Genomic DNA, 26,275 nt, shown 5'->3' with positions numbered 1-26,275 from the left:
ATATAATGCTCCTCAGACTCTACTCCTCCATGGCACAATCTACAGAGTTTGCTCTCTCTAGGGATCCTTGTTGCCCTACCAACCTCCAACTTGAGCCTGCCAAGTTCTATCCTCATGGCATGCGACATGAAAACATCCACGTACCCTGGCCTCTGTAGGGTGTAAGCCTCAGAAAATGGTCACTGTAGTACTGCATCTTGGGTGGTAGGGGATTCCTTGGGGTAATCCATGTATCTCGAATGTGTAACTGTAGCAATCATATCGAAAGGTGAACTCGGACATGAGTGAAGCAAGCTCAGGGGGTCCCATAATATAATCCATCGAGACTAACCTGTATAGCATATCGCAAAGTATCTATTGCAAAGTAGCAAACCACGATGTTTATGTATCTGGTGGGTGTAAGTTGTAGCCTAATCCACATGTATCTTGCATCCTTATCCCACCTGACTATGCTCATCATACCCTGAAGTTGTGACCTAAATAGGACTGCTACTCCTCTTGACCCCCATACTCCTGTCCTGCGGGTATGCATGCTGTTGTAAGCTGACTCCAACTAGTATCTGGCAACATGAGGCAATCCCCTCTCCGAGCTCTGGTGTGTCTCTGTATAGAAGCCGATATCTCGTCTTGTAAATGTCTCCCAGAAGCCTCCCACATCTGACCACAGAGCCCATTATAGTTCCAGGTTGCCATCTTGATGCGTGTAGTCTAATAGACCCCGTCCCCCTATTTAGGGGTGGGACGCCGCTCCATAATGATGAGTCTTCCATCTCGGTATACTGCCCACTTTCCTTCCCTATGGGCTGCCATGGCCTTCTCCAACTCCCCCTTCAAGGCTACCCTACTATCAAATGATGCCTAGTGACTCCCCAAGTCTGGAAAACGGAGGACAAGTGGATGTAGTCGGGTGGTATCCTTTTCTTGCTCTTCTCCATACATCCACGAATAAGAGAGAGAGAGAGAGAGAGAGAGAGAGTCTACTAAAGACCCAATGGGCCTATGAGGCCAACGCGATACAATAATGTCCATGTAAACGATACTTACATAAAAACGCGTTTGACTCTCTCAAACGGCACGAAACTTTGCGAAACAAAATGAAACCTCTACATTGAATCGGCATTTCGCCTAAATGTCATGTAAGGTCAAAAAATGGGAGGAAGTTTCTTTTTTTTTTTTTGGTGGTTGTGTACAAATGTGATTTCTGGCTGTCATCCCACGGTTCTTCCCGGCGGCTCCGTGCTGCAGTTGGCTGCTCCGCCTCTTCTCCTCGTCCACTCCTCTTCCCTCCTCGATGCCTCCTCTTCCCTCCCCTTCTCTTCCCTTCTCTCTTTCTCTCTTCTCCTCCACGGTCCACCCTCCTCTTCCCTCCTCCTCTTACCCTTAAGTCCTCCTCTTCCTCTCCTTCTAAGCTCTCACCTCCTTCCTTTTCACCTCTTCCCTTCCAATTTCTTTCCTCCTCTCCTTCTCTTCTTTTCTTGCCCAAATTATGAAAATACCAAAAACCTAGAGTGAAACCCCTCCCAACATCATGAATTTCATGCCCATTAGTCTCTAATCACGTTCTCTCCTCCAATCTCCCATAAATTTGGGCATTTTCATGTTGAATTTCTGAAATTTCAGATTTTCTCCCAAATTTTTAGCTTTCAATTGCATGTCCAAACCCTTTCCCATCATGGCTCCTCGCAAATCCCCTGATACGGTATGTGTATATAAGAAGTGTCATTTCGAAACCTTTGCGTTTCGTCCAAAACAGAAGAACAAAATGAAACGAAACCTTTGAAACGACGAAACGGACAAAACGTTTCATGTTACTATGATGTAAACTCATCAAGGAATACTAGGAACATGGAACATGATACGAGCATCAACCCTCAATAGATGGTATATCACTCTAAAATATCAATCAGGGGCTAATGAGTATGGTCGAGAGGTCTCCCTCAGCTACGTCACGTGGAAAGGTAGCTCGATGGTGATGGAGCATGTCTTGGATCTGGAGGTGATGAGGGGATCATGACTGACGTCCGTGAGGCTGGGGGTGTGGGGCATGCTGGAATGTAGAGGCCCGGTCCGAGGTAACTCCTCTCGGGCAAGGTGGGTCCACAGGATCCACTGTATGGGTGTCCTCCACCCCTTGGGTCTGGAAGAAATAGGTGATGGTTGGTTGGCGAGGGAGGGGTCGGGGTGGTTGGGGCCGAAGCTCTCTCAAGAAAGTGTCTGTGTGTCTTTGGAGCTCAGCTAGGAAGAGTCCTAGGCAATGCTGGTGTGGGAAGTCAATGTTCTTAGAGAGTGGACCAAATCCCTCATGAAACAGACAATGAAACCTCCCGTGGATCTCATAGTATTGCTATACTTTCCCATAAGTAGTCTTGGAGTCTTTTGACGATTATACTTAACCTTTTTGATAAGTCGAACACTTGGTTACATACTTTTCAATATCCTTTCTCATGCTACACCAATAGAAGTACTGTTCCAAAGCTTGCGTAGTAGAAGAAATACCTCTATGCCCTGCGTAAGGTGGTACCAGCATGTGACTTTACAATTACTTTTTGCCTCAAATCCTTGGTAACGTGTATCCATCATCAAATATCCCTCTTTCAAGGAATAGTGATTAACTGTCTGACCATCCTCTAGCTTCTGCATAATCCCACCAAAGTTCTCATCATGCTCGTAGTGATCTCTCATGGGATCCAACTCTCTATGTTGTATGGATAATCTGGAAATGAAACATGGACAAAAAGTGTGCCCACCTCATATGCTTCTCAGAAAGCTTAGTTTGGGTCAAAAAATATCTCAAACTTTGATGATCTGTCTTCACCATGAAATCAGCCCCAAGTAAATAATGCCTCCATGATGTAAGAGCATGAATCACGGCTAGAAGTTCTTTCTCATAAACCTTCAAGTGTTTCTTGGCATGTTGCAACCTTCGGTTCTAAAAGGCAACCACGTCTTTCTTGTTGCAAAACTGTGCCTATACAAACTCAACTTGCATCACATTCCACCAAAAGGTTTCACTAGGTCTGGAATGATCAATACTGGTCCAATAGTAAGCTTCTCCTTTAATAAGTTGAAGGCATGTCTCTGACACTCACCCCATTTGAACACTACTTTCTTCTTGGTTAGATCATGCAACGGAGCGGCAATGGTAGCAAAGTTTCTAATAAGCCTCTTGTAATGGGAACATAACCCTAAGAAACTGCGCACTGCATGTACGGATTTCAATTCTGGCCAATTCTCGATGGCCTCAAGCTTTACTGGATCCATCCGCACTCCTTCCTTAGACACTATATGTCCAAAGTAACGTATTTTTTCTAAGAAAAATTCACTCTTCTTTCCATCGATGAACAACTTGTGCTTCTACAACTTCTGAAATACCTTAGCTAAATGCTTTCTGTGTTCTTGGTCAGTCTTGGAAAACACAATGATGTCATCAAAGAAAGTGCCTGCATACTTCCGATGTGGTCTAAAGATCCGATCCATCATGCGGTTGAAGGTATTTGGAGCACTTGTGAGTCCAAAAGGCATCACCGAATACTCATACAATCCAAAAGTGGTACGGAAGGTAGTCTTGTGAATATCTTGTGGCTTGATCCAAATCTGATGATAGCCACTCTTCAAGTCAATCCGCCTAAAGCATGCCATGCCTTCTAGCCGATCCAATATATCATCAACCCTCAGTATAGGAAACCGATTCTTGATTCTAATCTTGTTCAAGGCTCTGTAATCCACGCACATGCGGAATGAGCCATGCCTCTTCTACACTAGAAGCACTGGAGAATAAAAGGGTGAAGAACTAGGCCGTATCAACCCCTTTGATAACAAGTCCTGTACTTGTGTCATAATCTCTTCTTGTTGTATCGCACTCACATGGTAAGGAGGTCAATTCGGGGGTGAACTCCCTAGAATCAACTCACATGATCCTGTGGTCGCTTAGGAGGCAATTCTCCTGGAATAACATCCGTGAAACAATTCTTGTATCCCTCTAGAAACTGTAGTCCCTTCCTCTGAAGAGAGTTCAAATCTTTCATTGAGTCTTCACTCTTATCCTTCACAAAGATCATATACGCGAAGATGGAAGACTTTATTGCTTTGGAAATAGATACATGGGATACAAAGGGATGGTATCTCCCTTCTTCTTTGCTACAATAGTGATATCCTTATTCTTATGCTTAAGAGAAATAGTCTTCTCGGGAATCTGGATAATAGCACTCTTCCTATGGAACCATAGCATTCCTAAGATGACATCCGAGTGCTTCAAAGGTGAAATATAGAAACCCTCATAGTCCACATAACCTTGGACATGAATCCTCAACTTACCAATGATAGGCATTACTGCCACTGCATCACCATTAAACACTTGTTCTGCAAGCTCTATGGAAATCAAATTATGTGTGCCTCCCATGTCAAACAACACTAGAGCATTCTTGTCACGCACTTTGGCTCAAGAGAGGCATAACTCTCTAGCCTTGGGTTCTGAAGTATTTCCCAATACATCAGGGATCCCACCAACCAGTGGCTTAGACTTTTCCTTGGGCTTTACTTGCTCTCTAGGTCCCTTAGGATGATTTAGACACTGGGCCGACATGTGCCCCTCTCTGCCACTTCTAAAGCATTTTCCTTTCTTGTGGTAGACCTCTATTTGCTTGTTGGTCAAGTTGTGCTTTCCTTTGTAGGAGTTTGGAATACCCCTCGGCTTCATAGGTTGAAACTTATTCTTGGGGTTTTCATGCTTCTCAAGTACCGAAGACTTTCATCTCCAATACTTGTCTTTTTCTTACCATGTAGACCCTTGCACCAATTGAAACTAAATGCATCAAATTTTGGATGGTATCATTCGCGCATACATTCACAAAATGTCGAATGTTGTCATGCAAACCATCTCAATACGATACTTCTTAGACTTCTCAGAAATCTCATTAAAAGGAGTAATCTTGAGATATGCATCCCAAAATTTCTTATCGTAGTGATCAACTGTCTCACCTATTTCTATCCACTATCTTTCCCATGTAAGGTGCACATCATCTTCAAACTTGTTAGGTAAAAACTGATCATAAAATTGCTTTTTGAAGTCTTTCCATTTCTTGGGAGATGTTCCCTGAACCATGAGTGCACCCCACCATGCATTAGCTGTTTCCGTAAGATGCAAATTAGGTATGCGAATCTTGAATGACTCCGAATAGTTTTCGAAACCAAAAGCAATATCAAATTGGCGGATAAAAGTGAGGGCTTTGTTTGTGTAACCATAAGCTCCATCATATGGTGTAAATTGCACCGTCCTTCCTCCTCCTTTGAACTCCTTAGCTTTGCGCTTACCTTTCTTCCCTTTCTTTCCATGCCGTGGAGAGGGTGACCTAGAAGAAGAAGAAGAAGAAGAAGAAGAAGATGAGGAAGATGAAAGGCTTTATGAAGAAGATGGGTTCTTGGACCTTTCTTGACCATGTCGACTTTTCCCATGATGAGAGTGGGCTGATTTGAAATGGCACGAGGACTGGGTGATCTCTTTGATGAAGACTCTTGATTTTCGACCGCATTATCCTTTGTTGGTTTCTCATTCCCTTCTTCATTTGCTCGATCTTCTAAGATAGTTGCTCAAGAATTTTCATCCAATTGGGATCTTGGAGAGTAGCGTCAAAATTGGTCATAGTTTCTTTAACCATCTGAGTTCTTTGGTCTTCTTGGGTTTGCTTTCCACTTTTGGTGGCTTGGTCCTCTTCTTGGTGGTGAGTGCTTCCGATTGCTTGAAGAAAAAGCAAAAAGCATTGCATGTAAAGATCGTTATCCCTTGTAGGAGAGAGATATAACCTTCACTCCGATACTACTGAAATAGGCCTTCGTAAGGTACTAAGGGCTGTGGCATGGGTACTAGCTTATCTTCAAGAAAACAACAATTTCATGGGTTAAACTTTGAAAAAATATGAAACTAAACGAGAGAGAGAGAGAGAGAGAGAGAGAGAGAGAGAGAGAGAGAGAGAGAGAGATGAAATGAAATGTTATATTAACGTCTTCGAAAGGCCATAATGACCTATGAGACCAAAAAGTTACATCATGGTGGATATAGTGAGGGGGGGGTACGCTATGGAGGTGAGTGGAGTACAGTGAGGGGATACAATATCATGTGGGACGGGGGGTACACTATGGAGGTGCCTCCATCTCATAATATGTGCCGCATCGGACGCTGGCGGATCTCCTCAATATCCTCCGTGGTCAGCACCCTGACTGGGTGTCCCGCATGTCTCGCAAGAATAATCTGAATCCGCCGCTGCAACCTCCGTCTATGCTGGGATGCCCTCCTCCGTAGTCGTGGGCGTCTGGACCACCCAAGCTCAATCGCACGATCAATCAGTGTACCGTTGGTGTGGGCGGTATCCATGTCCTGCTTCTGCTGCTGTGGTCCATCTGGCGCAGTGATGGCTGGACTAAAGAAGTCTGTAATGTGCCTCTGAGTCTGGCTCTCTGTGCGCCTAAGCAGGCTATCTCTATATCTCCGCAGCTCAAGCAAGAACAATCCCAAACACCTCTGGTCTTGGTACCCCATGACTCTGGAAAGTGGTCCAAAACCCTCTATGAATAAACAGTGGAAACGACCACGTATCTCATAGTATGCAGTACAATGGCATATATAATGCAACTTTGTCTCTGGCTATAGAGAGAGAGAGAGAGAGAGAGAGAGAGAGAGAGAGAGAGAGAGAGAGAGTGTAGAGAGAGAAGACACCACACTAGGGGTCGAAATAGCCTCTGGCCGAAACCAACCCCCCCCCCCCCCCCCCCCTTCGAGTTTTATTAAATAAAACTCCTTGGAGGAGTCTTGAGTACAAGTTCTTATACAGCTAGAGAGCTTTCTTGTCTTTTTACATGTTTCAACATTGAGAGAATAGGTGAATTTATAGTTCTTGCCGAAAAGTGCACCACTTTAAAACTCACTTATAGTCCAAAAAACGTCTTTTTAATAATAAAATCTCATCTCTTTTTGGTATTTAAAAGGCTTTTAATCTTTTTCTTTCCAAAAGTTAGTCGCATCATTCCAAGCCTGTAAGGTGACCTGTGCTATCTTGCCATGTGGCAGTGCCATGTCACCATCGCCATGTCATTAGTGCCACGTCACGTTTTTTCCCCAAAAACTTTGGGGCATACATGAAAGGTATTTTGGAATAGCCTAAATTCTTACTGTCACCTCAAATTGATGTTCTCTTGACCTTGGCCTTCATATTTTGAAAGAAAGAGGTAACAATGTGTTTGACAGTTGAGCAGTCTCTCTCTCGAAAATCATTGAATTGTATTGAAGCCCAAAACCTTCCTGGAATAAGCAATTATATCTACCTTGTATCTTATAGCGGATATGGCATTTTTCTCCTGTCTCAAGTCTTCTACATCTGGCATAGGTGGCAAATGCTGCAAGCACTTCTTGACTCACTCTAGTAGATGCACACCCACGGCTATGGCATGCCATTAACAATGCCTATCCCCATCTCTCCACTAAGGCAAGCACTGTATATACCCCCTTAGCATCCTCATTTTGTACCATCGCATATGGAAGCAAAGATGCAATTGACGCAGACCACTAAATGAAACTTTTTCGACACAGTTCATGTGGTGTACCCATAGGACACCTCTAACAAAGAATCCAACGAGGTCCTAGACTTCATTAATCTATGAAGCAACCTACAATGGAGGTCAAAGATGAAGAGGAGGACATCACTGCCACATGACACTGCCTGGGACAATGACAATGATGACACGTTTTGGTAGTAAAAGACCTCTCCCCGAAGAAGGCCCCCCAGTAGGTGATGTAGGTGATCCTAACATGGCTCTCTAGCGCCCTTCACCATCAAGTGAACCCTCTTCCTTCGCACCAACTTGTGGTCCCTTCACCAAAGGCAAAGAGAATATACAAGAATTAGCGATGCCTCTTCTTTGCTACACCTCTCCTTGCCTTCACTACTGTTAACCCTTGACCCAGTGGATCTAATTAAGGGATGACGTGAAGAAAAGGTAGTCATAGGTGGTTATCACCGCACCACCAGTCGCATCCCAAACTTTGTGAGCAGACCCTAATCTGACCACTGGCAATCCTCAAAGCTTGTGACATGTGCCTCTGGAGATACCTAGGTCTTTGAATGACTCCAACAGTGGTAATGTGTAGGAAATTGTCCTTATAAATGGAGTATATGGAGTGTGGTTCCTGCTCTTGTACATTGAAGGTGAATGCGAAGACACAAGGTAGGCTGCCCTGCTTCTAGATTATGCAGTGGTCTCTTTACTGGTTTTTAGTTTTTCCCATTGTTGCCTTGCTTTTGAAAAATGTGTTTTCTGAAATTTCTATGTTAAGTGTCTTAAATTGGTTTGCAATTTCTTTATGCTGATCAAATTTGTGGTCTGATTCTATAAAATCATCTGCAGATTAAAGGAAAAGGTGGTGGGTTCATTAACAATCTTGCCGTGACGTGTGTTCGAAGTGGACAAAGCAAACCTTTCCGTACTCTGCAAAAGCCTGAAAGGGCTGCAGTGAGAGCTCTTCGAACATCTCCTTCTGGCAGGTTCTATCCTTTTGTTCTTGGCCATGTATGTGAAACTAAATTTGGGAACTTTCCACAATTTCTCCAAGTTTTAATTGAAATAGCAGTACAGTCCATGAAAAATGTGAGGGTTTGATGTATGGAGTTACAGATTTTTTTTGAAGTTAACTGCTAGTCCATGTCTCTCCGCTTGTAGATTCAAAATAAGTTCCAATTTGAAGCAAGTTATCACATTCTTTTATGGGTTGGGTCCTGTGGCATACTTATAGAAAGGGAGCAGGAACATACAGCTCGCACATTTTTTTTTAAATTTTTTTTTTTGGGGGTAATATGTTATATTACCAGTGGGAAACCTCCAAGTGGAGGAGAAAACCCACATTCAAAATACAGAAAACATATGGTACGATATAAGCCCAGCTGTCCAACTTTGGGACAGCTAACATTTAAAAGCAATCAAAGAACACTTGTGAAAGGGAAGATCTCCAAGGTCAAAAGAATCCCAAAGAGAAAAGAAGGGATCTCCCGAAGAAAACAAAGCGGGGAATGTTTTATGTGGCAAAGATCAGCTGATTCCTTGCATGATAAATGGACCATAGGGCCCAAAATCTAGTCCATGCAATGAAAATATCAAATTCTAGCAAAGTGGCAGAAATGCTGCCAAATAGCCAAAAAAATCTGCCAAAAGATTTGCCCACAAATCTCACACGAAGGTGTCCTGACAATCTGTCTAGAAGAGCATGGGAATAGGGGCAAGCGCATAGAAGATGACAGTCTGTCTCACGTGGATGTGAAAGTCTTCTACAAGATGTAGGATCAATACGTCTTTGGGCCATAAAACTACCAACCGGTAAAGCACCAATGAGAGGCATATCTAGAAGAAGATTTTTTGTTTGAGGGGTAATTTGCTCTTCCAAATCTTCAAGAGAGACACCCTCCACCAGCCAGAAGGCTTGTTAATGTGCCATAGTGAATTTCCATGAGCCTGTATCCAAGGTGGAGGTAGAAGCAATTTGTATGCATTGGCTACAGTCAGATTGTGAAAGGGCACCACACGACAGTCTACATTTTGATCCACCAATATCCAATCTTTCAGGCTATGACTCAATTCTAGAGGAGTTACAGGCATGAAAACCATGCAGTAAAGAAGCTATGGTTTGCCATATTGGTATGTGATGTAGACCTAGAATGTAAAGTGCCATAGCTTGTGGAAAAGAAAGTACATACCCCCTATCATTCATCACATCCTCAACATATTTGACTTCTTTGGTAGAAAGGAAATAAGCCTTTCTCGGTTGTAAAGGAGCAAGATGCTACTAAAATGCACGACTCCAATGAATGCTCTCTCTGCGAAGGGAGTTGCCTCGATCAGGCGGTCGACTAGACCACTTCATTTGAGCCATTAGAGTCTACCAGTTTGAATTAACTTCGTGGAAAACGGGCATCTAGGAATGCATTCCTCTAAGTATCCAAATATAAGCTCAACATGAGTAATCATCCAATGCTCAAAGGTTGGAGTTTTCATTGCTGTGACAAGACTTGATAACATTAAAATCGAGGGCTGTTTTCGCTCCAAGAAACTCAAAAGAAGAGAAGCTTTCTTGGCAATAACATGAAAGTGTAAATTCAGTATATTGAGACCGCCATGCATTCTTGGAGTACAGTCCAAATGCTTTTTGAGTAGTGTGATCCGTTTTTTGTCCACCTTAGTATGCCACAAACATGCTAATGCTTTGCAGACATGAAACTATCCAAATTTGCCGAAGACAAGGGAACAAGTGGCAAGTGAAATTGAATATGAGCCATTAAAATGGATTGCACTATTCTCATTCTCAATCTAACAATCAACGGCCAGGTAGATAATTTCCAATATTGAAGTTTGAAATTTAGCTTGTCTAGCATCCCCTGCCATTCTCACTTTACAGAGATATTCCAACCCAGAGGATACCCAAGATGTATGACCATGTGTTTTGGTGAGATTATCTACCCCGGCCAAAGAATAGAGTATGACTCACAATGCTTGAGCGGTAGAAGCTTGGACTTAGCAAAATTAATTTTCAAGCTTGCCGCAAGACCAAACAGATCCAGAGCATCCATTTTAACATCATCTTAAGTATTCCTTGGAAAGAAAAATGAGTCATCTGCATAAGCTTGGCTAACAAAATTGTTTACATCCGAAATCTGTGTTCCATGTAGCTTGTTTTCTGCAAGCAGTTTGTCCATTAATAAGAGCATGGGATGAGGGGCTATTGCATAGAGCAATGCACTGAGGGGCAACCTTGTCTTACTGAATTGCCTAGAGACCAAACATCTGAAAGACCCTTGTGTAATATACATCGAGTAGAGCCTCCTTCATAGAGTTAGTAAATAATATTTCTCATCTTAGGCCCAAACCCCATATTTTCCATGACATTGGCAATAAATTGTCATTCTACTGTATCAAATGCTTTTTCTATGTCTATTTGCATTATGAGTACATCATGTTGAATATATTTCACATTGTGGAAGCATTGGCAATGTTATCCATTATTTGCCTTCTAGGCACAAAACCATATTGTGTAGGGTGTAGACCCTCGTATAAGATGTTCTTTAAACAGTTAGCCAGCATTTTTGGAACTAGTTTGTAAACCATAGGCATAAGAGTTATTGGTCTCCAATTCAATAGCTTTTCACAAAGATGTCTTTTGGGAAATAAGCTAACCAATCCCTCTTTCCAGGAAGAAGGGAGAATCCCCGAATGCCAACAACAATTAATCATAAAAAGCAGCTTAGATTTCAGCATATTCGAGAATGTTAGAAAAAATTCTACCGTCAAGCCATCTCAACTTGGGGATTTCCATTTGCCCAAATTGTGTAGTGCATGTTGTAGTTCTTCCATGGTGAATTCAACCGCCAAATCAGATGCTTGTTGTTGGGACACAATTCTATTTACATTGTGAAGCAACAGGAGTTGCACACATCAATAATTTGCTAAGTAGGTTCATTGGGGGCTTCAAAAGGTCACTGAAATAGCCATAAACTTCTCTTTCTATTTGTTGCATATTGTCAATTCAACAACCATCGTGATTCTTAGCTCTATGAATGCATTGCAAAGTCCTAGAAGCATGTAAGCCCTTGAAAAATCCTCTAGACGAGCAACGTGTGTCTTTTAGAGGTTTTTGTCTCGATGTGATCTGCAACTTTTGCACCTTTCTTTCATCATTTCTCTTAAGACAAATGCGTGCTTGCATCAATGCCTCTTGCTCTGAATCATCAAGACTTCTTTGATGACTACATTCAGTGAGTTGTTGACCCATGAGTTGTGCATCCTTCACTCTACCTTTTTCTTCTCCCAAGAACCATTTACCATGATAAAAAATAACAGCCTGCATGCGCGTGGCAGATTTGCGCCAAGCCATGTCAATGTCAACAAACATATGCATCTTCAAGGGCTGCATTGCATGAGCCACCAATCAACAAAAAGTTGATGTTTTAGGTAGCTATTGTTGATCAGCAATAGCCTCTTTTGTGGGAGTGGAACATCCATTATTGACATGCCAAAATACATCATCATCCACAATGGGTAACGATGTGAAAGACACATCGAGTAGTCTATCGACTTTTTGCATAGATAGTGTTTACCCACCCTTTGAAGCGGTGCTTTAAATCAAGGATACATCCTGAATCATTAGGAGCTGTTAGACACCGTGGAAGTGGAAAGAGAAGTTCAACATGAAGGAATTTGGTGATACTATCTTTGGTAAAATTGTTCCTTGATTGAAGGACTCTGTGTCTACAAAAAGGTTTCATCAAATTTGACATCATGTGGAAGATATAAGCTATGCCCTGAAACTCTGGTTTGTTACTAATTGTGCAGTCCTCATGAAACTGTCAAAAGTGCGCAGCGGAAAGCGTGAGACATAGGCACAGAGAGAAAGAAAACGAATCTGCATAATGAAGAAGAAGCAATGATACAATCAGCCCTGTGCAAGGGGTGGTCATGATGAGCAACTCCCCTGAGGGAGGACCCGGGCCTGCAAGCCCCTGTCAAGATGTCTACAAATGAGTGAGAGCCTGGCCTTATATAGTCCCTACTGGAGCTGGCCCACTTGCTCTAGAAAAAGACCCACGACTAGACAAAAATAAACATGTGAAAAATGGGTGGCCAACCCTACAACCAAAGGCCCTGAAGAGAGGAAAAAATATGGTGCTGCTCGGGATAAATCTGGGCACCCCTGATACTCAACTTGGGCACACTACCAAGAGATGAATAATGCTAACACCCCCTCTTAGATCCTGGGAGAGAAACCAGTCCAAGGAGCTGGAAAAGGAAACCTCCAAAGCAAGTCGAGAAGTCGATCTACTCTCGCCTCTGCCACTTCAAGAAACTGCTCCCGGTCCAGAAGTCCAGCAAAATCCAAAAAATGAACCACCAGATGTCCATATCTCCAACCCAATCTGTATCACACCAGTCCACACAATGTGCTCCCTCTTCAGCCCAAGAAAGGATGTTGTCTGACTCTACCTCCAAGAAAAAATCTGCTCCTTAGAGAACACCGCTAAATTGCCTCCCTGTTGGCACCCCCTCTAGACACCCTAGAGGCCCACAATGTCTACAGCAGCCCTGGTACTCAAGCCTCCAACTCTGAGCTTGTTGAACATTAATCTCCAAATACAAGGTTTCCAGATCTCCATGTATCCCTCGGTCCAAGAATGCCTCTGTGTCTTGCTAACACTGCAAGTGGAAGAAACATACCTCTAGCACTGTAGCTGACAATCTTGCCGGCACCTAACCTTTAAACCTATATCCATAACTTGCCGTCGCGTGATGGGACTACTACTCACACACCCCTATGAGTCACCCAATCACATGGCAACACCCCCTGAGCTCTTTGGTGTGTTAACTATGGCATTGAGCTCAAGAAAGCTCTTGCCAAAACCTGACACCCCCCGCTAGCAAGCTCCCAACCAACTAGTCACGTGTCCATGTGAAACCAAACATCCACAACACATCATCCCAAAGCACAATCTGATGTAAATCATCTGCTCCAAATTGCTGCTCCACTGGTACCTACCTGTACCCAATGAACCTGTACATCTACCATGCATCCTGTTCCCATCCTGCAATTGAGCAAGTACCTGTGAACCTCGACAACAGCTCTCGTTACCAAGTGACCTAGCCTGCCTCTGCATGAATGCCGATATCAACTACTGGAGCTGGCCGACTTGCTCTAGAAAAAGACCCATCACTAGACAAAAATAAACATGTGAAAAATGGGTGGCCAACCCTACAACCAAGGGCCTTGAACAGAGGAAAAAATATGGTGCTGCTCGGGATAAGTATGGGCACCCCTGATACTCAACTTGGGCACACTACCAGGAGATGAATAATGCTAACAGAAACCACGCTCAATTTGCAATAGTAATGGTGCCTTATAGAAGCATCAAATGACTGGTGACATGGTCATAAGTGGAAGCTTGTGGTTTTACTCATAATCTCTTAGTGCCTAAAAGGGTTTGGTGAGATTCTTTGCTGTACGATTGAAGTCTGAGACAAATGAAGATCATCGTGCAAGCCCGATAGTTTGGTGAAAGATGAGGCCGAAAGCTGGCAAATTGGAGTCTTTTTCGGGTGACCATGCCCTATTCAATGTGTTGCTAGATAGTTAAGGGAAGAACGCGCATCCTGCTCCTACGATATTGGCTCGTCATGAGCAAGACCATGGGGGCCGAATAGCACGAATAATTGGCACGGATCATGACGAATTTGCACCAGTAATAGCAATAAGAACGCATATTCCATGTTACCCTGTTCCCAAGGGAGGACTTTCACCTTCATGGAAACTCAGTTCGCTAACTCCGCCATCCGAACGCGAATGAATGCGAAATGAGTGCATGGATGTGACTCAACGTCTTAACTTGTGAATAGGTCACGCTACCCAACCAGAAAGATTTATATCTTAACGAATAGCTTTATAGGGCATTCATTGTAATTCATATTTAGCCGAAGCTGCCAATCTCACAAAGGTTTAGGCCATTCTACAAGACCATCCCTCCACAGCAGGAAGAGATCAAGAGGCAAGTTCAGGAACTACTTAAATCGGGTTTCATAAAGCCGCCTCCTTCTCTATGTTCAACCTTTACCATGCTTGTTCCCATACAAATACAAGATATGCCAAGCTCCTACTCTGTGGATTCTGGATTGTAATGTAGCATTCCTCTTAGAGTGATGCATATAATTATGCAATGGGAGCTTTACTATTTGCAAGAAGGATATCTTGTAGTCTTTTCAGAAATTCTTCATGGTGCCATTTTTTATTTTGTGGCACATATGATAAGGAACTTTATGATTTGGTCCAATCTCTCAAGCATTGGAGACATTATCTTTTGGGTTACATAGTGGCTGTATGCACAGATCATCAACCTCTTCAATATGCACAGCAGCATCACAAACTATTGGCAACTCAAGGCAAGCCAATTGGGCGCGCGCACACACACACACACACACACACACACACACACACACACGCACCCACCCACCCTCACACTCAACTTCTCAAGTTCTCCCTCAACTTTCAAGGCTCAAGGTATTAGTGTCTGAGTCTCCAGGTGGTCTACAGCAGCATCTACATGCACTCGATGATTTCTGCACACAGAGGGGTCTTACTGTGAACCTTGGGAAAACCAAGGTTATGGTCTTTCATACATCGAGACAGGGCAGGAGTCAGCTGACATTCATCAATAGTCATTTGGGCCATGTGGTCGCATTGATTGCTTGATTGTGAAATCCAATACAGTTATCTGAGCCATCTGGTCGCATTGACTGCCCAACTGCAAAATCCAATACAATCATTTGGGCCATATGGTCACAAAAATGACCGCTCGACTGCGAAATCCAATATAGTCATTTGGGCCATTTGGTCGCAATGATTGCTCGACTGTGAAATCCAATACAGTTATCTGGGCCATCTGGTCGCAATGACCACCCGACTGCGAAGTCCAATATATCTGGCATCATTGTCGTCCAATGGGTCATCTGGCATCGTCGCCTCCCATATACAAATCTCGTTCTGGTCGTTGCCGTCCAATGGGTCATCTGGCATCGTTGCCTCCCATATATAAATCTTGCTCCTTGGGCTATCGGGCATCGTTGCCACCCAACTAGAGCATGTCCAAGTAACCATTATAAGCAGAATGATGATCAATTCTAGTCCAATATATATACAATGAAGAGGGCTAGAGGCACAATCCCTCGCTCTTGAATTTGTCTTGATCGCAAGATGTCCATATCTGTACTTCAAATACATATGGACCAACCACTTCCTCATAAGCTTGAAGTATATCTGGATAGTCCTTGAAGTACTTCCCTGGCATCCATTTTTCACATCCAATAGCGAATAATCCTCGAAGTCCAAGAGAAACTTTCTGACCTCTGTCTTTTCTCTTTTTCTCATAGAATGAAACACAATCTATTCTGGCTTTTCCATCCCTGATGGATCCTTCACTTCAAGCTCCTCTGGGGGTAACCCTGTACATGGTTTCCATAAATTGCCATGGAAGGCATCCTCCAATGATATGAAAGGTCTAGCCGGTGACATACATGGTTGATCTTCTTGGTATTCTGAAAGGTCCATATACCATCGTTCCTTGACTTTGGCAATCCAAAGATAAAATCCATAGCAATAATCTCCCATAGATCATTCAATGGGTGCAATAATCCTGTTGGTGTTTGTTGTATCAAACTTGACCTTTTGACAAACTACACATTCTTGAATCATAAAGTTCAATGTCCTTCCTCATAGTAGGCCAATAGAAATAGCTCTCCAAAGCTTGAGGTGTAGTCAAGGTGTCTCTATGGCCCATGTAGGGAGGAGCATGGCACTCTTCCATTACTTGGCCTCAATTCCTTGTGTTACACATGACCTGGGTTCATAGTCACAAGGGAACGGGAACGTTTTGGGGAACGGATGACTGTTTGGAACGGGAACGAAAAGCTTGAATAAAAGGGAACGGAATCGGGAACGCCACATCATTGCATAAATGTGTTTATAAATGTACTTTATATATCTGTAAATGCTTTGGAAAGAGGCATAGTAAAGAAAGAACCTCAAACCATCTCAGTAGTGGCCATGATAATGCATAGATGTGTTCTACATGATACATAGTTCACTTATATTTCTTACATGGTCTGCGGTGCCATTTTGGAACGGGAACGGGAACGGCTATCTCTATGGAACGCGTTCCCCCGTTCCAAGAGCTTGGAACGATGTTCCCTTGTGACTATGCCTAGGTTTGTATCGTAAGAAAACCCTCCTTGATGACATAAAAAGTCACCAAATCTGTATTCTACAATCTGTTGCAAAACATCTTTGAAATCCTCTTTGGTAGCATAAGGATCCTTCATCAAAGTGAAATCCATACGGTAAGTCATAGAAACCTCAGGGCTCAAGGGTCTTCGAGATAGAGCATCTGCTACTTTGTTGTCTTTACCATGGGTATGCATAATCTAAAAATGAAATTGGGCCAAATAGCTAGCCCATCTTATATGCTTTTCTAATATCTTAGGTTGAGACATAAAATACCTAAGACTTTGATGATCCGTCTTGATAACAAACTCAACATCCATAACATAGTGCTTCCAAATCTTTAAAGCATGAATGATAGCCATCAATTCTTTCTCGTAAGTGGGTGCGGTCTTTTCAGCTCCTTGAAGTCTTTGATTCTCATAGGCCACAGCATGGCCTTCTTGGTTGAAGACTGCTCCAATGCAATCTCCTAAGGCATTACACTCTACCATAAATGGTTTTGATAAAACTGGAATAATCAATACTGATTCTTTGCTAGCATAAAACTTTAGTGCTTCAAAGGATTCTTTTTCAGCTTTGGCCCATTGAAATCCCACGGCTTTCTTTGTCAAATCATGTTGTGGACTTGCTACCACAACAAACCATTTGATGAACTTCCTGTAATAAGAGCATAAGCCAAGGAAACTTTGAACTGCATGCACACTAGTCAACTCTGGCCATTCCACAATAGCCTTGACCTTATCTGGGTCCATCCTGACCCCTTCCTCTGACACTATATGGCCCAAGTAGTGAATCTCTGACAAAAAGAACTCACTCTTCTTGCCATTCATATACAACTTGTGCTTTCACAATTCCAGAAATATACCATATCCAAGTGCTTTCAATACTCTTCTACGTTCTTTGAATTTACAATAATGTTATCAAAGAAAGTAGCTGCAAACTTTCTTTGTGGTCGGAATATTCTTTCCATCATTCGGTTGAAGGTAGCCGGGGCATTGGTAAGACCAAAAGGCATCACCAAATACTCATAGAGTCCAAAAGCAGTCCTGAATGCGGTCTTGTGATTGTCCTTTGGAATAATCCCGGCTTGATGGTAACCACTCTTCAAGTTGATCCTGCTAAAGATAGTGACTCCTTCCAATCTATCTAGGATATCATCAATCCTGGAATAGGAAACCTATTCTTCACAGTGATCTTGTTAAGAGCTCTATAATCAATACACATACGCCAAGAACCATCCTTTTTCTGAACCAATAAGACTAGTAAGCAAAAAGATAATGAGCTAGGTCTAATCAAACCCTTTTCCAATAGCTTGGTCATTTGCTTCTTCATAATCTCTCTTGTTTCTTACTTTGGCTTGTCGGGACAATTTGGAGCCAAGTGTCCAGTCTTTTCGTTACCTGTTTTGAAGAAGCGACATCTGAGACAGCAGGCCTATGAGTAGCCTCCTTGTCTCCTCCACAAGAAATAGACCAAGTAGCTCTAGATCCTTTTGAGATAAGCTTTACCAGCTTCAACTCCCTTTGCTTTGGTGGCTCAATCCTTGATGAAATCTTCAAACATTTGAGCCCTTTTTTGATCCTGTTCCCTCTTGGTTCTCCAAGCAACGACTTCTTCGTCTCTGAGAAATCGCCTGAACTACTGAAAGTCATGATACTCTTCTGATGATCCTGGTTCCCATCCTGAAGTCCTAGATCGGTCTCTTAGTTATTCCCTTCATGAGGCTCTTGGTCTCCATGTGCTCTCGACATGGCTCTGTCACCCCAAGAAAGTTTCTTCAAGAGAAATCTTGCTCTGCTACCACTGTAAGCCCAGCGGGGCGTGCAGTGACAGACTCAACCATGTGTCCAAGAGATAAAGATATATACAGAGAGGGAGAGAGATGGAAGGGAATAGGGGATCTTGCACAGTACACCACATTGAGCAGGGAACAGGCCCCACCCCTTTTCAGGAATTTATTTAGGAACAATCCGCGGGCACGTTGGCCAGGATCAATACAATCAATGAATACAAAACAAACAGATATACCGATGTAGGATATCCAAGTCGATGTCGATGTCGAGGCATGAGATCTCTGATGCTGAGCACACCACGAGAATGACCCACAAGTATCTCTCACTGGGCTAGTACCAGATCCAATATCCAAATCCAAATCCAAATCCAAAACCAAGTGGAGATCAAGTCTAAGTCCAGATCCATGTCCAAGCTATATGTCTAAGTTCCATGTTCAAGTCCAAGTTCCATGCCCAAGCTCTATGTCCAAGTTCTCCATGTGTGCTCCATGTCCAAGCTGTATGTTCCATATCCAAGCTCTATGTCCAAGTTCATATCCAAGTTCAAATCCAAGTTCAAGTAGTCCAAGTTCCATCTGTAATCTCCACAACTCCTACATCCTTGTCGATAAAGAAAACCATGGAAAAGCTCTTTCTGGCAAGAAAACTGATATACAACTTGTTTTAATGGTTTCTGGGCGATAAAAACATCCAAAAAGCAGTTTTTAGGGTTTTTGGAGCAATTTCAGGGTTTCTGAAATTTTTAGGATTTTTGAAATTTTTGTCCGTACATTTTTGTACATGTCCGTGTACGCATCCATTTCGCCCATGCATATGTCCATGCAAGTCTAGGGCTGACCGTACATCTGAAAAGCAAGTTCGAGAAGGTATTGATGGCGAAGAAGAAGCTCTCCATGATCATAATGATGCCCACACACTCCACGATCTCCTTCACGATGCTACAAGAGAGGTTCAAGCCTTTTTATACTTGAAAAGGGCTCTGCTTTTTGCCAAAAGCTTGTCCATGCTTTTGCTTTGCCTTTTTATGCTTTGCTTTTTTCTTTTTGCCTTTGCTTTTGCTCTTTTTACTTTTATTAATAAAATATTACTCAACTTTTAGTGCTTTGCTTTTCTGGCTTTAAGGCCTTGCTTTTTGGCCTTAGAGTTGCTTTTTGAGAAAGTGCCTTTTAGCTTTTTGATTTGGCTCAGTCTCCTCTTTCAAATGGTGCCCTTGGCTTGCGGTCAACCTTGTTTGACTTTTTGCTTTTTCTTGCCTTTTGACCAAGAATGGTGCTTTTTCTTAGTCAAACCTTATGGACTCTGTCCCCATGTCTTCTTCCACTTGCCTGGTGTCCGGGCATGGGTTTCACCGTTTCATCATGTGAAATAGAGCTAGGAGGGCCAAATAGTTACAAGAGGTGTTTAGCATGAGAAGAGATGTTATAAAATTTGTCAAGCAATGTTGTCTTTGTCAAATGCCCAAGTGCAAAGCATCTTTTCTTCGTTTGTACCACTGTCCATCTCGATGGATTTTCGTTTTGGGATTGCCTTTGACGAGAAGTGATCACTCTCCGCCAATGCATTGGAATTGGTGCAGAAAGGTCTTGTGATCAATTCTCGCCAATGCGTTACTGAAAAGAGTTGTGGCAGGTATTGCCGGGTAGTTCTAAGGAGTGTTTTCAGCACATGGTACAAGACGAGGTTCAATGGCGGTTAGTGTTTGATCCAATTATGATTGCTCATAGGAGAAGTTGGTAGTTTTCCTTGCACATTTTGGTATGGATGAGGTGAGGATGGAATGTTAGCCTTAGAAGTGGACTCAAGGTGGTTGTGTAATGCTCGGGACAGTCGGCATCTTGGATGGAACTGGATTTGGTTTTTTGGTTTATTGGGCAAACACTTTGTACGGGCGCCGTACAACCAAGGACAATTGTAATTTTAGTGGGGGAGAATGTGACACACTTGCACGCAGGCGATGGACAACTTTTGTGGGTTGTGTTTGAACAACCATGTTGGGGCTGATTTGGGGCCAATTTAGTAGGTGCCTAGAAGTGCCCATACAAGGCACCCATGGATGGGACACCCTTTGGGCACAATTTTGAAGCATTTGGAATGATGTTTAATATAATTTTTCAAGGTAATCCAACTTGGAATGTTTTTCCCGTAAAGGAAGATATGGTCCTCATTTGTTCATTGAACAGTTTCGGGAGCACATAATTAAGAGCAACCATCTCAAGGTTGATTGGAGGTGCTGGAAATAGATCAGCAGGAGGGCGTTGAGCTGAGCACTAGCTTCTAATAGTAGCGTTAGGGCTCAGATTAGAGATCACTTTTCAAGTAACATTTTGTACTTGAAATTCACTTGTAAACCTATGATACATACATCAGATTTAGGGCTACTTGTGTGTGGTTGTGTTTTAGTTCTTTTTTACTCATCTCTCTCTATTTCTCTATTAACTCTTGCACATAGGCACAAGTGCTCTACACTATGTTGATGCAACAAATAGGGAGGGGAGATCAGCAGGATACCACGTAGACATCCATGACGGACTTTTTGGACCCACTTGAGGGAGAGATGGATCATTGACAGCATACATGAGCTCCTCAGGAGAGTGCATTGTGGACCTGAGATGTATTGGAGCCCCACATGTGCGGTATCAAGCAGAGAGAGGGCATAGTTGCTCTAGAGAGTCAGGCACCTCCCCCCCTCCCCTTCCCAACCCTTAGAGATCTAGGCCATCCTTCTAGCAGCTTTAGATCCAGGATATACTTCGACGCCATATAGCAGCACATTGAGGTTGGGAAAGAGGACACATGAGGTGTCCTCGAATCATTGATTCATTGTACTTGTAGGGCCCTCGCAGTTGTCCAGTTTATAAGGTTCTCACGACCTTAGCGTTCAAGGACTAGTCACTAGGCTCGCCAATCAGCTAGCCACCCATAGGCCTTCCACGATCTCAGCCTCTAGGACTAGGCCACTATACAACTGGCCACTCATAAGTTGCCTAGGTCACACTATTGGGTATAACACTAGATACAGTATGGAGCGATAGTGCTTCGAAGTCACTTTCATGAGCCTAGCACTAAGGGATGGCTTTTCGACACACGTGTGGTGACACGTGATGTGATTAATAGGGCCTCCTTTTGGGGACCAGATTCTTGGGAGGATAATTGGAGGAGGATAGAGAGATTGTAGGTCATGATGTTTTTTCAGATGATTCGGAGTAAGCATTGAGTGCCCCACCCCATTATTCTTGCACAGCTTGGAGTAACCCCCTTGGTAGTTGATGTGTCACATGCAACCATGCATTGAGGTGCTATGTGACACACTAGCTCATCATGAGTGCTACATTTGTACGTCATTAGAACCCTTTTTAGGATTTATTTGTTGTATGCTATGACCCCATTGTGAGCCCTAGTTCAAGGACATGTCAGGCACGAGCATGTAGGTCATCCTAGCATATAGGAACATATGGCAAGCATATAGTGCATAGGCATAGGCTTGCCTTATGGACAGCGTAAGGGCCTTGCTCGTAGGGCCATCAAAGGGGCTAAACATTGGCCTTATTGCCCAGCAGGTCAGCCCAAGAGGGCATGTGCCCACAGTCAGCCAGCAGAAGGGCCTGTTGGGCAGCATAAGCAGTCCATTCAGCCTAACCATAGCGAATCAGCCAGCAGATAAGGACTCACCAGCCACGGTGGTCCAAGTGACAATACCCCAAGTGATGATCCGGGTCGATGGCCTATCCATAGTGAAGATGCGGAGAATCCGTTGCCAAATCTGCTGAGCCTTGGGGCAATCCCGAAGGCAATGTCGTTGAGACTCCTGGGGGTGGCCGCACCTCGGGCAAGCTGCTGACCGACCTCCGACTGCCAACCAAGTACCGACTGCCAAACTCCTGTGTTCCATCAGCCAAAGAAAAAGAGCGATCTTCCTCGGTCGAAAGCTGTCCCAAAGCCTCTTCCAGAAATTTGAAAGGAAGCGCTGTGATAGGCCTTGAGACTGCCGGTGTGCTGTTGTTGCTGGTATGCCATCTATCTCAGGCATCTAGATCATGCGGCCAAGCCGCATTGTATAAGCAAAGAAGGGGGCATCGAGAGTCTCCTTCCGATCTGGGGGATCATGCCAAGTCCACTCTCCAGGGTCCCATTGTAGCCGCGTGAGAGGTCAGCTCTCTCAAATCCATAGCCGCCATAGTCTCTCCCTGGCCGCCTTGGCCAGTGCTAGATCTATGTGCCATTCTTGTGCTTGAAAACCAATCACCGTCACCCTCTGCAAGGTTCAGCCTTTGAAATCCTCCAAGGGGTGCTCTGATCTCTCTATTCTGCCATGGGATGTCCTCATCTGCCCCATGGACCGCTACGAGAATATCGTGTCTAGTAAACACACCCAGCCATACCGGGGGCGCTGGCCGGGGGGGGGGGGGGGGGGGGGGGGGGGGGGGGCGCCGGTCGGGTTTGGAATAGGAGTCAGCCACTCTTGAGGAATAGCTGAGTCAATGTCGATGCTGAGCTTGTCTCTACCCCGTATCCTTGTCAGGCGTCTCTTTTGCTCCTCCTGAGGTAACTGCCTATGTGCCATCCAATCTCCGAGAGACCTGGCTGGTCCCATGCCCAAGGCGCCCTAGGATATATGCGGTCGGGCTCCTAGCGTGTGGCCACTAGGTAATCGGATCAGGGGGTTCCAGACCAAAGGTTGTCGACGCTGCTCCTCTGAGGCCACTGGAGTCTGGAACAATCTGTCCGAGGGCTGGCTTGAGATGATTCCAAGCACGAAGTAGACTGGTTGCGAATCTGTCCTCAAAGGTAGGGCTAAAACCATGGGCTTGCATCTCTGTGAAGATCCATCTAGTACTCTGCGGCCACGGGCCTCCAAGGCTCGGAGTGCGGGCTAAAATCCGGGCCAAGAGGAAATCCTTCCAAGGCTCACCACCAGGTAGGAGTCCTTTGACAATCAACTTGCCCAGTAGGGCTCGACTCTGTATAGCGGGATTGATGAGGCCAAGCCCCCCTTTGCTACGTGGTTGAATGATCACTCTCCTTGCCACCTTGGTCGTGGCTGGACTCCCATCACTTTTGGTCCACAAGAAGTTTCGGATCAAATGCTGTACCTAGCCAATACATGCTCGAGAAAAAGCCCTGCACGAAGTGATGTACCACATGGTAGCAAGCGGTACTCGGTTCGCCACAATCACTCTACCTGCTAGGGATAGCCTCACCGAGCTCCAGTATAAAAGCTTCATTCGAATACTTAAGAAGAAGCGGAACGAGCTGCTACTCGGTAGGGATATCAATGCCAACGTGGCAACCGAGGTAGCGGACTGGAGTGCCCCTCGGGATCCACTGGAAAGCCTCAACTGGTCGCCAAGCCGGGGTGGGTGTTGAGCTTACCCACAAACCACACGACCCATGCCAGTTGATCAGCGCTCCTGATGCATGGCAGAAAATCTTGATTGCCTTCGCGAATCTCTGAAGATTCCCAACATCTCTAGTAAGGTAGGCTGCTGTGTCGTCTGCAAACTTTGAGTCCAGTAGCTCCTCCTGCATGCGAAGGGGAAGGTGCAATCCTTGAAGTCTGGTCTCCTGGGCGTAGAGAAAACTCCTCATGGCGTCGATGACAAATAGGAAGAGGTACGGCACCAGAGGACAACCCTGTTGAATTGAGTAGGAAAGGGGGGAATCTGTTGTCTCGGGCTCCCTGAATGAGAACTTGGCTGTGTGATGCTGAATAAAGTCCTGAGACTCCACGAATCCACTCCATGGGGAATCCCATCCGGCTCATTGTGCCCTCCAGAAAGCTCCAGTCCACCCTGTCATAAGCTTTCTCAAAGTCTACGAGTAGCACAATGAGGTCCTGCTATCGCATCCTGTCCGAAGCTGTCACCTCCCAAAAGGTATGTTGTCGAGGATGCTCCGATCCTGAACAAAACCAGTCTGAGTGTCGTGGATCAAGTTTGGGAGAGAAAGCTGAAGTTGTTGGCTGATGGCCTTTGCCAAAATCTTATAAGCAGTCCTTAGAAGGGTGATGGGTCTCTGTTGCCAGATCTCCAATCTATCACCACCCTCCTTGGGAATCAAATGTACAAGTGCTCTGTGAACCTCTCTGGCATGGCACTTGTGAGCATAATCTCATTGAAAGCAGCGCGAATGCCACCTTTCAATAGGTACCAATGGCGAAGAAAGAAAGAGACAGGAAGCCCATCCACCCTCGGGCATTTTCCCTTGGGCAATGCCGTCATTGCCTCCGCTAGCTCCTCTGAAGTGAAAGGGGTCAATAAGAAAGACTAAAGGGAGGGGGGAACCACCTCTCTCGTGTGCCTCCAGACTCTCGCGCGCATCCATTACCTGGGGGAATAGTGAGGCACCAGTGAGAAGAGATCGGAAGAAATCTGTGGCAATGGCTCACATGTGGGGGGTCAGAAACAACAGCTCGATATTGGCCACGCAGCATGCGAATACTGTCTCTCCTCTTGTGGGAGCCAGCTATCTCAAAGAAATCTCCAGTAACTCTGTCACCAACCTCTTTCAATATGGTATCAGAGCGCAGTTAGGTGACCCGATTTGAACAGTTGACGAGCTCGCTGAAGCTACGCCCCATCCCTGCCTGCGCGACCTGCACACCAGCACCCCCCCCCGCCATTACGCCTGCTCTTGCCTCCCCCCCCCCCCCCCCGCCTGCTGTAGTTCCTGCGCCCCTCCCCTTGTTGCTCTGCCCGCCGCCCGTCTCTCCTCCCCCCTTCGCCTGCTTCGCTGCTGCGCCCCATCCCTCGCTGCTGCGCTCCCTCCTCGCCTTCCCGCCCCTTCCCTCCTCGCCTCCTCGTCTTCTCGCCCCATCCCCTGCTTCGCGCCCATCTCTCCCCCCTCCGCCAGCATTCGCCTCTTTCGCAGCTATCTCCTCGCCTCTTTCGTTCTCCTCCCCGCCTCATTCGCCTATCTCCTCCTTGCCTCATTCGCTAGCCTCATTCGCGCAGCCATCTCCTCCCCGCCTCATTGCGCAGCTGCCGCCCCCCCCCCCCCCGGTTTTTTTTTTAATTTTTAATTTTTTTTTAATCCCCCCCTCCCTCTCGTGCTGTTTTCTGCCCCCCAGGGGGTTTTGCTTTCCCCTTTTTTCCTCCGGTCTTCCGCCTCTCTGTGTGCAGCCCGCTTCTTGCAGGATTTCTGCTTTCGCCTCGCCTACGCCTGAGCTTCAGACTCTGATGGAGACTCCTCCCGCCTCGCCTCAGAGGGACTCATCCGCAGCCCCCTCGCCCGCCCCCGAGGACACCCCCATCAGGCTTTCTCTTTCGCCGGAAGAGGAAGCGAGCCTCACCGCAGAGGTGGAACGCCTCCAGGCTCATTCCACCATCTGCCGTATAGTCGGCACTCGCCCCAGCAGAGGGGAGATCAGGGATCTTCTTCAGGCTCGCCTTCTTGCAGATGTGGGCAAGATCCTGGATGTACAGCTCCTGGGCCGGGGCCATTATCAGATCGAGTTCGAGGCCGCCCAGAGCGTTGCCAAGGTCCTTGCCATGAGTCCTCTGGACATCAGGGGTGCTCGGGCTTTCTTCAGACCTTGGCAGCATGGATTTGACCCAGCAGCGGCGGAGCAGGGAGAGCGCCTCTTCCATATTACAGTTTGTTTCCCTGGGCTCCGCCGGGAGTATCTTCCGCTCCTCTCCAGGCTCGGAGCATTGGTGGGCTCGGTACTAGAGACGGGCCCCTCAGCAGCTTC

At 45.1% G+C, this 26,275-nt stretch overlaps 1 protein-coding gene across 2 annotated transcripts in view; it reads left to right on the top strand.

Annotated features, from left to right (window-relative positions):
- The window catches only part of LOC147627075 (uncharacterized), an 87,759-nt gene that overhangs the window by 18,166 nt on the left and 43,318 nt on the right, over positions 1 to 26,275 (top strand). For both annotated transcript variants that reach the window (XM_086815643.1, XM_086815641.1), the window contains exon 5: positions 8,395 to 8,531. In XM_086815643.1, coding sequence (XP_086671769.1) covers positions 8,395 to 8,531 — 137 coding nt within the window. The remainder of the gene's footprint in view (positions 1 to 8,394; positions 8,532 to 26,275) is intronic.

Source organism: Cibotium barometz, chromosome 21 (genome assembly GCF_041138505.1).
Source record: "Cibotium barometz isolate CiBa-2024 chromosome 21, ASM4113850v1, whole genome shotgun sequence".
Taxonomy (NCBI): Eukaryota; Viridiplantae; Streptophyta; class Polypodiopsida; order Cyatheales; family Cibotiaceae; genus Cibotium; species Cibotium barometz.
The sequence above is the reverse complement of the archived record's forward strand: the minus strand, read 5'-3'. Positions and strand labels throughout refer to the sequence as shown.